Source organism: Lethenteron reissneri, chromosome 47, assembly GCF_015708825.2.
Source record: "Lethenteron reissneri isolate LAM-NWPU_2019-01 chromosome 47, ASM1570882v1, whole genome shotgun sequence".
Lineage (NCBI taxonomy): Eukaryota > Metazoa > Chordata > Hyperoartia > Petromyzontiformes > Petromyzontidae > Lethenteron > Lethenteron reissneri.
Window position 1 is genome coordinate 9,735,412 of NC_083825.1, and position 12,683 is coordinate 9,748,094.

The 12,683-nt window shown below is 49.7% G+C and overlaps 1 protein-coding gene across 1 annotated transcript in view; it reads right to left on the reverse strand.

Moving 5' to 3' along the window:
- Positions 1-1,261: 1,261 nt before the first annotated feature.
- Positions 1,262-12,683, reverse strand: part of LOC133354508 (neurotrypsin-like) — a 44,991-nt gene continuing 33,569 nt past the window's right edge. The window contains 7 exon segments of the mRNA XM_061571396.1: positions 1,262-3,199; positions 6,273-6,421; positions 7,719-8,095; positions 8,438-8,560; positions 10,331-10,406; positions 11,414-11,604; positions 12,642-12,682. Coding sequence (XP_061427380.1) covers positions 3,035-3,199; positions 6,273-6,421; positions 7,719-8,095; positions 8,438-8,560; positions 10,331-10,406; positions 11,414-11,604; positions 12,642-12,682 — 1,122 coding nt within the window. The 3' untranslated portion in view covers positions 1,262-3,034.

The window sequence follows — 12,683 nt, forward strand, 5'->3', positions numbered from 1 at the left end:
GTGTGTGTGGGGGAAATGCGACGTTTATGTATTTTTACAACAACCAAAAGTTTGCGCCCGTTTAAGTTGAACATCGGTGGTGGGGGGGGGGGATGCAGTGGCCTAGTTGGCTTCGAATGCGGTTCAAACGGGGAATGACTTCATCCTTTTAGAAATTTCCCCCCCAAAAAAATGACGCACTCGCGATGAACCGCCTTCACTCGGCCACGGCTTTTGAAAGTTCACGCGAGTTCCACGAGTTCATCGGGCTTGCAGGGCCTGACTCGTCTTGCGCGCTCGCTCGCACGTGTCTCCGGAGGATACGTAAGGCGTTGACGTTCACAGACGTGCATTCATAAATAGTGAAATGTATTAAATGTTGGTATGTACGTATAACTTCTTTCGCACCGTACGTAGCCAACCGTGCTCATCTGAGGTGCCGGGGAAGGACAACATTCTGAAACAATGATCAGAGTATGAGAGCTCGGGGTAAGCATTTACACCATTGGAACCTCATTTGCCAGTAAAAAATATAATTGGTAAAAAACCAATTGTCATATTTTTGGTAAAAAAACAATTATCATATTGTTTACTGGCAAATGAGGTTCCAATGTTGTAAATTCATACCCCGAGCTCGCATACTCTAATGGTGCATTGTCTTTGAGTTGTGCGCCTTTTGGCGTCATCTGGTCCAACCCATGTGAGACTAGGCTCTAAGAAAAGCTGTCTCGGGTGTTGACCAATCAACTTCAAGGACAGTGCATATATTATCAGAGTTATGTTTTTTGTTTGCATTATGGCTGCAGGTATTGTGGTCTATGCAAACATGACTCCTTGTAAAAAAAAGGTGTCAGTTTTTGTTGCCAGATAGAAGGGTAAAAAAACAATTATCATATTTTTTACTGGCAAATGAGGTTCCAATGGTGGAATGATCATTCACTTTCACCAACATCGATTGTGCAACGACCATCATTAATGTATGTCGATATCCTTTCGGAAAGGATCTAACAATCACTGTTCATAGAGATCGATTCTGATATGTTCACCCCATTGACATGCACCGAGATACATTCTTAAATGATCGTAATTTGCCTTGAGACCAAGTGTGCACTTCTCTTTCAATGAGATCAATTCAGAACGTGAGAGCCTTCCATTTTTAATTTGCTCTTCACTCAATGAAGTTGGATTTTCAAACAATTCGTCATTCACCGCCGCCGAGATCCAATGTATTGGGCCATCGCTCGTCCGGTATCAACTTTTATGCTATCGTCATTCATTTACATTGAGACCAAACGTCAAACGTTTTATTCCGCGTCAATAACACTGATTCCCCAGACATGGAGAACGACAATTTATATTTGCGGTAACAGTGCTAATCCTACCACTAACCACCGACGGTTAGTGTTACCGAATACGGTAAACAGCTTATGAAGTGATGCCACTAACAGAGAGTCGCGGACTGCCCTAACAGGTCGAAATTAAACTTCGATGACCGAGTTACATTGACGCTTTTGAATAATTCAGGCACGCTGACCTGTCACATATCCAATAAGTACGCACCGATACATCAATACATCGACTCTTATGCTCACGACACACATACGTACAATTGTGCGCTTGACAATGGATTGTTTATGATATGTTAACGTCACATTTTAGGCGAACCCAGAGTTACAAAAACTGCGAAGAGAGACGGACGAACAAGCTTACTGTGCAAAGAGACGGACACACAAGCTACGGTAACAAATGGATTCTTCAATCGGACAACCATTCTGAAATGTGACAATTTCATCGAATCACCAAAATCCTTACGTGCCCCCCTTTCTGTCACACGCTGTTACAGTGAGAAACTGCCAACGGCCACGTGCCCCAACGTTGTCAACACCACCTTGATATTGACTAAATTGACGTGAGCGGAGCGGTCCCTGGTCACGTGGCGGTGAACATCAACGTTTAGTGATGCGACCGTAGCGTCGTGTCCACAGGTGTCGGTTGCGTGCGTGTGAGGGAGCGTAAGTGTGGCGGTCAGCGCGCTGCGCTACGAACCCGGCGATCCACGTTTAATTCCCGCTCATGGCGAACACCAGGTGACGATTATCTGAACCGGTCCTGGGCCGGGCCTCCCTTAGGTCAACTCAGCCTCGAATGAGTACCCTGTGTGGTGTGTAATCATCGCCACGAGGGAGACAAAGGCGGTCGGGTGTGATGCAAGCCGCACACCTTCTCGTGTGCCGTGTCGGCCTCCATAGATGTTCGCTCACAGCACTTGCCCCAAAGTCTGTTCAAGGTTATACGGGGGATCTTTGTCTTTGCTGCGTGTGTGTAAACACCGTCCACAAACTCCAAGGTTAATTTCCAGTGCCTGATCGAGTTCACTTTCGCAGATTCTCTTGTGGGGGGGCATCTACAAGCAGCTGATTGGCCTTGACTGATGATGACTGTAGGAGTGTGCCATGAAGTTCGAGGCATTGGCTTTGCAACAACTAGAGGATCTGGCAGACAGAAGTGATGTCTAAGTGTGTGTATGTCTGGTCCCCATAATTGGCACCAGCCATGACCTCTTGACCTTTTAACATTCACCACAAATCTGAAAGCCGACCAGATGAGAGGCTTTGCTGAGGCTCTTGTCAGCATTCCGTAAAGCGGAAGCGTTCCCAGTTGATAGTCAGAAAGTCGCAAAAGATGTCGCTTGATAATTTGCCAGATTTTAAAAGTAGTGAGAAATCAGCTTGCGTGCAGGTGCTGGGTGGATCATGCCACCGCAGGATCATGAGAGACGGTAGTGGCTTGAGGAGGCCTTCATCCAGCAGTGGACTGACCGTGGCTCATGAGGATGATGATACAACATCCTTAATACTTTAAAACCTTGAATCGCTCCCAAATCTACATGATGTCCCAGAAAGTGGCCAAATTTGTCGCGAGCAACTTTGAAATAAAAGTTGTCGTTCGGGGGGCGGCGGGGGGGAAGGGGAAAATAAAAGTCGCAAAAATCCAGCGACAAAAAAGAAAGTCGCTTGGTCGACAACACCGCGTTCCTGTCGACGCTCGTGAAGCGTCACGTGATGTGTGAGACTCTCCGGATCCAGCCGAGGTAGGCCGACACGCGGGTGTAGACGCCAGGGGAGTCACGGAGGCCACAGCCGCGGCCCCACGACGTCACGCCCTGCAGCTCCCAGCGGCCGTCGGGATGCTCGCACACCAGGGGGCCGCCGCTGTCGCCCTGTTCACGGGCAGGAGACGGCCCGTGGCGAGTGCCGTCGTGAGGATAACACGAGAGAGAACGGAGCAGCCGATTGACGCAAAGCTAATATTTAAATGACATTGGTAGACAATCATCGACACGGTACAATGAACCCTTTGCCGTTCTGAGACATCTGCCTGGTTGCAGGGTGAGTGTCCCGTTCACCGATGAATCTCAGAGGCTCGGCGTTCATTTTATTTAATGTACTCACCGCAGAGAACTGTAGCGACACGACCGCCGCACTCTATGATAGCTGGTGCCAAACTGTGCTACACTCCCACCCACATGGCCTTGTGGGAGCCTTGGTACCGATAAAAAATTTTGTTTATTAAACATTTTATTCCAGTCATCGGAAAGGGTTAAGCAACGGATGCTTTCGCAAACGTCACCATAAAAAAATTCCATTAGTGAATGTTTTAACAGGAAATTAGTTTGCGAGTTAGTTTGCGAGTTGATAATAATCCACACATTTTTTTTTATATGTAAACTGTAGTTGCTATTTTTTCTTATCCCAAAATACTGTCGTTGCTATTTCATAGGGTTTTTTTTCATCCCAAGGAGCAGTGGACTAAAAGAGGGCTGTATATTATTATTATGATTATTTGCCATGTAATCTTGAGATTTGCACAGACGACTCTCACAATGAGCGAAGATGTCACAACACTACATCTGCAGTCTCCCCGCTATCGGACTGCTATAGGACTCTTCATCAACGCTCGATGACGCATTTGCTATGAATGGTGCTTGTCACCAGTGCCGGATTATCTGAGTAGCAAAAGTAGCTACATATGCTACGGGCCATGCACTTTCAAGGGCCCCAGCGCTAAATGCTTTCAAGCTGTCAATTCCGGTTCAGTGATTCTGCACTTGCTCTATTAGTATAGTACTATACCGCCTTCATCTTTTATGAACGACTGGGTGTTTTAGGTTAACGATTTGTCGTATTATCTGGCTGTATAGCAAATGTAAAAATACAATTACTTTACTATGCAAGTAAAACATTTGTGTTTGAATATTTACGTATTTTTTATTTTATTTAGGGCCCCTTTATGGCATATGCTACAGGCCCCGCACTAGCTTAATCCGGCACTGCTTGTCACTGCTTGTGACATCTCATCAAGCGATCTCTCAGCCACGCGCAGGGGGGCAGCACTTTCCCAACCGCATTCAACAAAAAGAATCAGGATATCGGCGGTCTTAAGTTCAGCAACTAACCTCCGAGCCTCGTTCGAGTCCAAACTTCCAAGCTGCTTACTCGATCGCGCCGTGAAATTCCGCGCATTCTCTACGTGCACGTTACGGGCCAAAAGCCTTTTTTTCTGCATCAGTAGGAGACGAAATTGTTTTCAATTCTCCATGGACGCGAGACCCTTACGATGATACCAGAAACTGATGAGAGCAGTCTGCAAGGAGCTAGAGGTTTGAAACTTAAACTGAACTATTAAAAAAGAAGAATTTTATTTATTTATTATAGATATTTTTCAGAAGCGTCGTGGTTACACATGATAGCTCAACGAAGTGGTTCATGGTGTGGAAATGTATTGCAGCCAAATAATCTAAACGCGTGATGTTGATTCTAAATGTGGAGGGAAAAACCGGAGGACCCGGAGAAAAATGCACACGACCACGGGGAGAGAGAGACATGCAAACTCCACCTATACAGCAGCAGGCGTCAGGGTCGGGATCGAACCCACGACCTCCTGTATACCAGGCGAGGTAGTCAACATCTCCTAGCCACCGTGATGATGATGAGAGAGAGACACGCAAACTCCAAATATACAGCAGCAGGCATCAGGGTCGGCATCGAACCCATGAACAGCTCCCATTCGAGAAGCTGTGCAAACGAACTGCGTACGTTTTAAAGTATTCAGCATTTTTCAGGGAGCGAGAAACAATTTCGGATCGCGTTCCCCTCTCTCCAATTATGAATTCCGGCTGCCACTCAAGACGGATGAGCTGCCTGTTGCGGCACGAAGGCCACTTGCAGTCGCAGCGATGTATCGCCGGAGGCCTCGGCGAGGGAGGTGCGTGCGAGAGGCTTGAACACACCTTGCGGGAATGCATCTCTGACAAGACTTGTTCAGCGACGCAACAACGCAAAGAGCGTCTGCGGCTCGCAGTCAAAACACTGCGAGTTGAAATCCCGGTCAGGAGTCTTGGTCAGACTTTCCTCGTTAGCCAAGTTGCGATGTTCCAATCGAATTTTCGTACGTGATTTGATGTAATTTGTTGCATGTATCATGATCATCATAAGTGTGGATTTTAATCGATAACTAGATTATTTGTTGAATGGCTAATTTGTATGCATAATAATAATAATAATCATTGACAGCCCTTTATCAATCCACGTGTCGCTCACGGAGGTTTGTTTGACCTTGTTGGAAAGTGAATTAGGCTACGGACAAATCTTGCATATTCGTATACATCTTTAGTAAAATCTTGCACATCCTTAATTTTTCCTCTTGCATATTATTGGAAAACCATGAACGTGCGAGATGTTTTTGTCCTTCCTTGTTTAATTTAATTTCCATCCAGAACATCAGTGGCTTGCGTCCCACCACAGTGGCGAGATGTTAACTACCTCGCCTGGTATACAGGAGGTCGTGGGTTCCATCCAGACCCTGACGCCTGCTGTATATTTGGAGTTTGCATGCTCCCTCTCCCCGTGGTTGCGTTGATTCTTTTGTCCGGGTCCTCCGGTTTTTCCCTCCACATTTAGAAACAGGCGTTTTAGAGTATTTGGCTGCTGTATGTTTCCACACGATAAGCCACATTTGTTGAGCTCTCATTTGTGGTCATGTCGCTTCTGAAAAAAAGTGCACTATAGCTCAGTGGGCCTTACCTGGTAAAATAGAAATGAGTAAAATTTGTTTAGGATTAACTTAGTGCTGTCTTTTTTGCAGTTTATCTACTTGGGAGGTAGCGCATGGTGGATTGTGCTAATTCACAATTCCACATTTCCATTGACAGGGGACCGACCTCACTTTGGAACAAGCACCATATTTCAGCTCGAGTTTGGAGGGTCAGTTTCAGTGTAACGGTGGCCGGACACCTGGCAGCTGTCGACGCGAGCGCCGTCCCTGATGCCACCCGCGCACAGCATGCGCTCCGACAGGAAGCGCCCTCCGTAGTGCTGGTGGCACACGCGCCGCGGCAGCAGCGGCAGGCGCGCCTCCTGCAGCGTGCGCGAGTACGCGACGCCTGTCGCGCAAACAAAGACAAAGATCCCCCGTGTAGCCTTTCACAGACTGATGGGGCAAGTGCTGTCAGCGAGCAGCTACGAGGGCCGGCACGGTAAACGAGGGGGTGGGTGGCCAGCACCACGCCCGGCCGCCTTTGTCTCTCCAATGCCGATGTTTCCACACCGCACCACGTACTCATTTGAGGCTGAGTCGACCTAGAGGAGGCCCGGGTCCGGTTTAGATAATCCGTACTGATGTTGGCTGTGAGAGCGAATCGAACTTGGGTTGTAGGGTTCATAGCGCGGCGCGCTAACCGCTCCACCACCGCTCCCGACATGCACGCAATTGACACTTATGGACACGACGTTACAAAGACAAAGACCCCCGAATAACCTTGAACAGACTCTGGGGCAATTGCTGTCAGCGAACACCTATGGATGCTGACACGGCACACGAGAGGGTGGGCGGCCAGCACCACGCCCGGACCACCTTTGTCTCCCTCGTGCGATGTTTTACACACCGCGCAGGGTACTCATTCGAGGCCGAGTCACACTGGGGGATGCACAGGACCGGTTCGGATAATCGTCACCAAGGTTGGCCGTGAGTGGGAATCGAACTCGGGTCGCCGGATTCCAAACACAGCGCGCTAACCGCGACACTGCCGCTCCTCCACGATGTTGCGCAAGGACAAAGATCATCCATGTCGCCATGCGAACAGCTGGGCAACGGTAATATTGTTCATATTGGTGACCAAAAGTATTTGTCAACAAAGTTACGTTGCAGTTCTTGTCATCGTTGACTATGGCTCGACGGGAGTCATCAAGCACTTCCGATGAGCACAGTTTGTGCGAAAGTAGTTTAAGATACATACGTACATGATGATGATGATGATAATTATGACTCCCCACCAAAGGCCAAAGGATGCCTGGCTCTGACGAGACTAAATTAATAAGTGGCAGACTAAGACGATTTAGTAACGTAGTGTACCGAGGAAGACCAGGATCAGTAATTAGCGAGATAGGTTTTAAAAAGGATTCATGAAGGCCACCGATTGGCTGACCTGATAAAATTGCGGGGAGGGGGGGGGCATAATTTTCCCACCCCTTCATACCAACAATTAACAACTTCCAATTTAATTTTGATTTAAAACTTTCGTGAATGCAGGGATTCATGACTTCCAATTGACTCACCGTTTAACAAACCTTAGCCTGACGAGACAGAGAGAACGACAAACATGAAATCCGAGACACTCGACGACCGTCGCAGAGTCTCCGCCGTCGACGTGACGAAGCACGCGACCCCCTCGCCCGCCTCACCCGTGTCGCCCCAGCCCGTCACGTAGCACCCCCTCGTCGTCCTCCGCACGTCCCCCCGTCCCCGCGCGGGCAGGCAGGCGGGCATCACGCGCGCGCTCAGCCGCGCGCACGCCTCCTCCTCGATGCGGCCGCCGCGCGGCCGACCCGGCCGACCTCCGACCTCCTCGCCGCCGGGCCAGCGACGGGCCGGGGTCGCGGCGGAGGGCCGCCGCAGCTGCACGAGAGCGATGTCGTCCTGGTTGGAGCCCGAGGCGGCGTCGTAGCCCGGGTGGGTGACCACGCGCTCCACCGGCATCTCCTCCTCGGCCGCCTCGGGCACCAGCGAGTGGTGGTCGCCCACGCGCACCGCGTACGCGCGGGTGCTGTTGGTGCCATAGCTGCGGTACAGCGGGGGGGGGGGGGGGGGGGGGAGGCACAGCTGGTGCATCTGTAAGTCATCTCGGTCAGTCAACCCATGGCACCCGGGTCTGGTCCGTGACCTGTCAGCGACCCTTCGATACTTCCCGTGGCCTCAAAGTGCACCTGGCCTGCCACAGGTGCCTCGCCTGAGGAATATGAGAGGGTGAAACGGTTTTTTGTTTGCTGTCCTTCCCCCGCACCTCCAATTAGCACGGTTGGCTACGTACGGTGCGAAAGAAGTTCAAAGTACTGCACATACATACATCGGAGCCGGGGCGGCGTTCCGAGCGCGGGGAGTCACGGAGCGCGGCGCCGCTCACCGTTTGAAGCAGTGAGCGGCCGTGAGGGCCCAGCAGGTGCCGATGAGCGTCGCCCCGCACAGCAGCCGGCTCTGGCCTCCCGGCACTCGCAGCCTGAGTGAGGCCTGCCAGGGCCAGCTGCCCCTGTGGGACGACAAGGCCCACGACAACACTCAAACCGGCTTTATTTGACTGTTTCCACAAGCTGCAAAATCCGCGGACGTCACACATCTGACATACAAAATCCACGGGGAGGAGGAAAGGCAAAGGGCCCGGAGGAAACCCCACGCCTACGAAGGGAATAACACTCAAACAGATCTGCACAGACCGGTTTAAAACAACAACTACGACTTGCTGTACCATCACATCACTGCCCATCAGGTGAATGCGTTGTTTCGCGAGAGGTCAGTGCATTAAAGGGGCTAAGTGGGTGACACGACTTAAGTGAAATCTACCCGAGCTTTCAATGTGAACGATGCTGTTGCCTTGTCGCATTATGGTAGGTCTGAAAACCTGCATTGCTAAGTGATGTCGAGGGCCCATTAAATCCCCTCAAAAATCCATTTGCCGTGCCATTAGGGGAAAACATAAACAGGCTTTGCAATATTCCACCGCGGAAGAGTGCAAACATAAGCGTGCGAATAACGGAAACCTCGATAGTCAAGTGAGTCGTGTTTGGGAACGCCGCTGTAACAGTATTCACTGCTTCTAGATTTGAAGCTTTCGTGACTGCAGGGATTCATATTCTTAGGTTTTTTTCGGTAAAGTCACGTAGGTAAAACATTAAAATTAATAAAAGTAAAATAAAATAAAAATCACGACGTTTTGGAGGCAACACAAGTCTCCGTCATCAGGTGGGACCGTCACAGCCAGATTTGCTGCATCAAGGTATTCACTGCTGCTGGGACGCCGCCTTGAAGCGCAAAGGGCATCTGGGACGGAGGTTGCCGCTTCAATCTCCAGGCACGGCAGTTGAAACAATGGGCTTCTTTCTTCTATCCCTCCGACCTCTGCCCACCCAGCGGTAGAAACGGGTTGGCCACGGTTGGTCGATCGCCAGGTTCGGAATCGGTGCCGGATTAAGCGAGTGCGGGGCTTGTAGCATATGTTATAATGTGGCCGTACGTAAAAAAAATACTCATAATTATTAAAACACAAATTTCTAACTTGCATAGAAACGTAATTTTATTTTTTGATTTGCCATACAGCCAGATAATACGACAAATCGCTAACCTTAAACACCCAGTCGTTCATAAAAGTTGAAGGTGGTATAGTACTATACTAATAGAGCAAGTGGAGAATCACTGAACTGGAATTAATAGCTTGAAAGCGTTTAGCGCGGGGCCCTTGAAAGTGCGGGGCCTGTAGCATATGTAGCTACTTTTGCTAATGGGATAATCCGGCCCCTTACGTTATGGCAAGCTTCGGGGCCACTTCCTGGAGTCGTTACTTTTTTATTTTACCAGGTAAGGCCCACTGAGCTACATAGCTCTTTTTCAGGAGCGACCTGGCCACAAATGATCGTGCAATGAAGCGGCTTATTGCGGGGAAATTTATAGCAGCCAAATTATCGAAACGCGCGTTGATTATATATGTGGAGGGAAAAAAACGGAGAACCCGGAGAAATATCCACGCGACCACGGGGAGACAAAACACGCAAACTCCAAATATACAGCAGGCGTCAGGGTCTGGATCGAACCCACGACCTCCTGTATACCATGCGAGGTAGTTAACATCTCGCCACCGTGACGGGATGCAAGCAACAGATGTTCTGGATGGAATGAAATGAAACAAGGAGCGTGCAAAAACATCCTGAACGTTCATGGTTTTCACTTGATATGCAAGACGAAAAATGAAGGATGTGCAAGATTTTACTAAAGGTGGATACGAATTTGGAGGCATCTGGACGCTCACCTGACAGCTCTGCGCCCTCCCACGATGCGCTTGCCCCTGCGGAGTGGACGCACGCCGCACACTCCTGCCTCCACCTCTGCATCGGGGGGGCGAAGGGGAAACACTTCACAAGTAGTTGTGAAACTCTCCTGTTGGTGGTTGTGCGAGCACACTGCATGTATTTGTGAGTGAGTGAGAGGCAAGGCCGTAGCCATGGAGTCAACATTGGGGGGGGACCAAATCATCCAGGTGGTCTGCCCCCCCCCCCCCCCAGAAAAAAAAAATCTAAATTTGAAAACGAGTTTCCTGCCATTTCTTGCCTGAAATAAAAAAAAATGCACTAACAGATAGGATGGACTTTTTATTTCTTTTTTACAATAATGTCTAATAGTGTATTGTATTACATTACTCTGTTGTTTCTTTTTTACTTTTTCTTGTTTGTAATGGCAGAGATTAGGGATTAATAAACTACAACCATAACCACAGCAATATATTGGGGGGGACATTTCGAGCATATTTGAATATTGGGGGGGGGGGGGGGGGGATGTGTGTCCCCCAATAATTACGGCCTTGGTGAGAGGATGTGTGATTTGGCGAGTGGGTGGGTGAGTAAGTGAATGGATGTGTGATTGGGTGACAATGTGGGTGAGTGAGTGAATGGTGGATCGGTGAATACATGAACAAGAGGTGTGCAAATTTCGATTTAAAGCTTTCGTGACTGCAGGGATTCATCTTCTTGGTTCTTTCGGTAAAGTCACGTAGAAGGGAAATAATAAAAGTATAATATTTGTATACTTTATTATTTTATTATTTCCCTTCTACGTGACTTTACCGAAAGAACCAAGAAGAAGAGGTGTGCAGTGCTTATGTGCATGTCAGACTGAAGGAGGCATGAAGGAGGCATGCATATTAATGGGTTGGTGAGGGCATTTATGAATGGGTGAGTAAACGAGCGGATGGGTGAGCGGATTTATGATTGAACTGGCGAGTGAGTGATCGAGTGATCGAGTTAATGATTGAGGGAACGAGTGAGTGATCGAGCGAGCGAGCGATTAAGCGAGTGACTGAGAGAGCGATAGGGTGAGCGAGCGCGTGAGCGAGTACCGTTGCCGCGCTCGCCGCTCTCGTCACAGATCACGCCGGCGTCCTCGCTGTGCCGGCAGTCGTGGGGGTCACCGGGGGAGCGCACGCATTCGTGCAACGATCCCTCCAGCCCGGAGCACTGCACGCTGTGGAGGTGGATCGGGCCCTCGCCCTCGCCAAAGTAGGCCATGGGCCACGCGTGCGCCGGCCCGCTGTGGGAACAACGACGGCACGGGCATCGGTCACGCGGCAAACCCAGGACAACTCGTCGCCCGCAGAGAAGGGTGCGCAAAGGAGCACGCGCGGGTGCCCTGCTCGCGATTACGCCGAGGGACGGGGAGAGGAACACGTGGATTGCACGACGTAGCGCAAGCCACAGGCGTCGTGCCGACTGATGGGGTTAAATGAAGCAGACTCGGGAAAGGACACGTCGCTAGAAAGGAGTGGTGGCCAAGGTAGGGGACACGTCAGTGAGGGCGTCACGCATTGCTACATCGTGCGACCGTGAGAGGTGGCAGTGACTTGAGGAGGCCTTAATTGTGATGACAATCAGGATGAATTCTCAGAGGTGGATTGTTTTTTGTTGTTGCCAATGCAAGATAGTGCGTGACGTGATCTTCATGAAGTCTAGTGATAGGTTTTTACCCTTTCAACTGGTACAAAAACTGTCCCCTTTATACAAGGTATCATGTTTGCAATAACCACAACACAAGCAGTCAAAATGCAAACAAAAAGAAACTCTGAAAATGATAATGATATGCACTGTCCTTGAAGTTGATTGGTCCACACCCGAGACAGCTTTTCTTAGAGCCTAGTCTCCATTGGTGTTGGACTAGATGACGCCAAAAGGCGTACAACTCAAAAACAGCGCACTATCAGAGTATTGAGAGCTCGGGGTAAGCATTTACACTATGAGACCTCCTTTACCAGTGGCAAAATATAGTGACTGCTTGTGTTGTGGTTATTGCAAACATGATACCTTGTATAAAGGGGACAGTTTTTGTACCAGTTGAAAGGGTAAAAACCTATCACTATATTTTGCCACTGGTAAAGGAGGTCTCATAGTGCTGCATGAAGTCATCGGTGGCCGGGCTCGTATCATCAACTGGCTACACTTGAGAACGCGGCTCGATCGGGGTGAGTAACAGAAACGCAGCTTCAACGGCCAGAATCTCGGCGGCGCTGTCACAAGCGCGCTCCGACCGGGCCGATCGCCTCCAACAGATCCGAGGGCGCACGATCGTCTCGCCTGTATCCCAGCTGGCGGCACACCACCGCGGCCTCCCGGCAG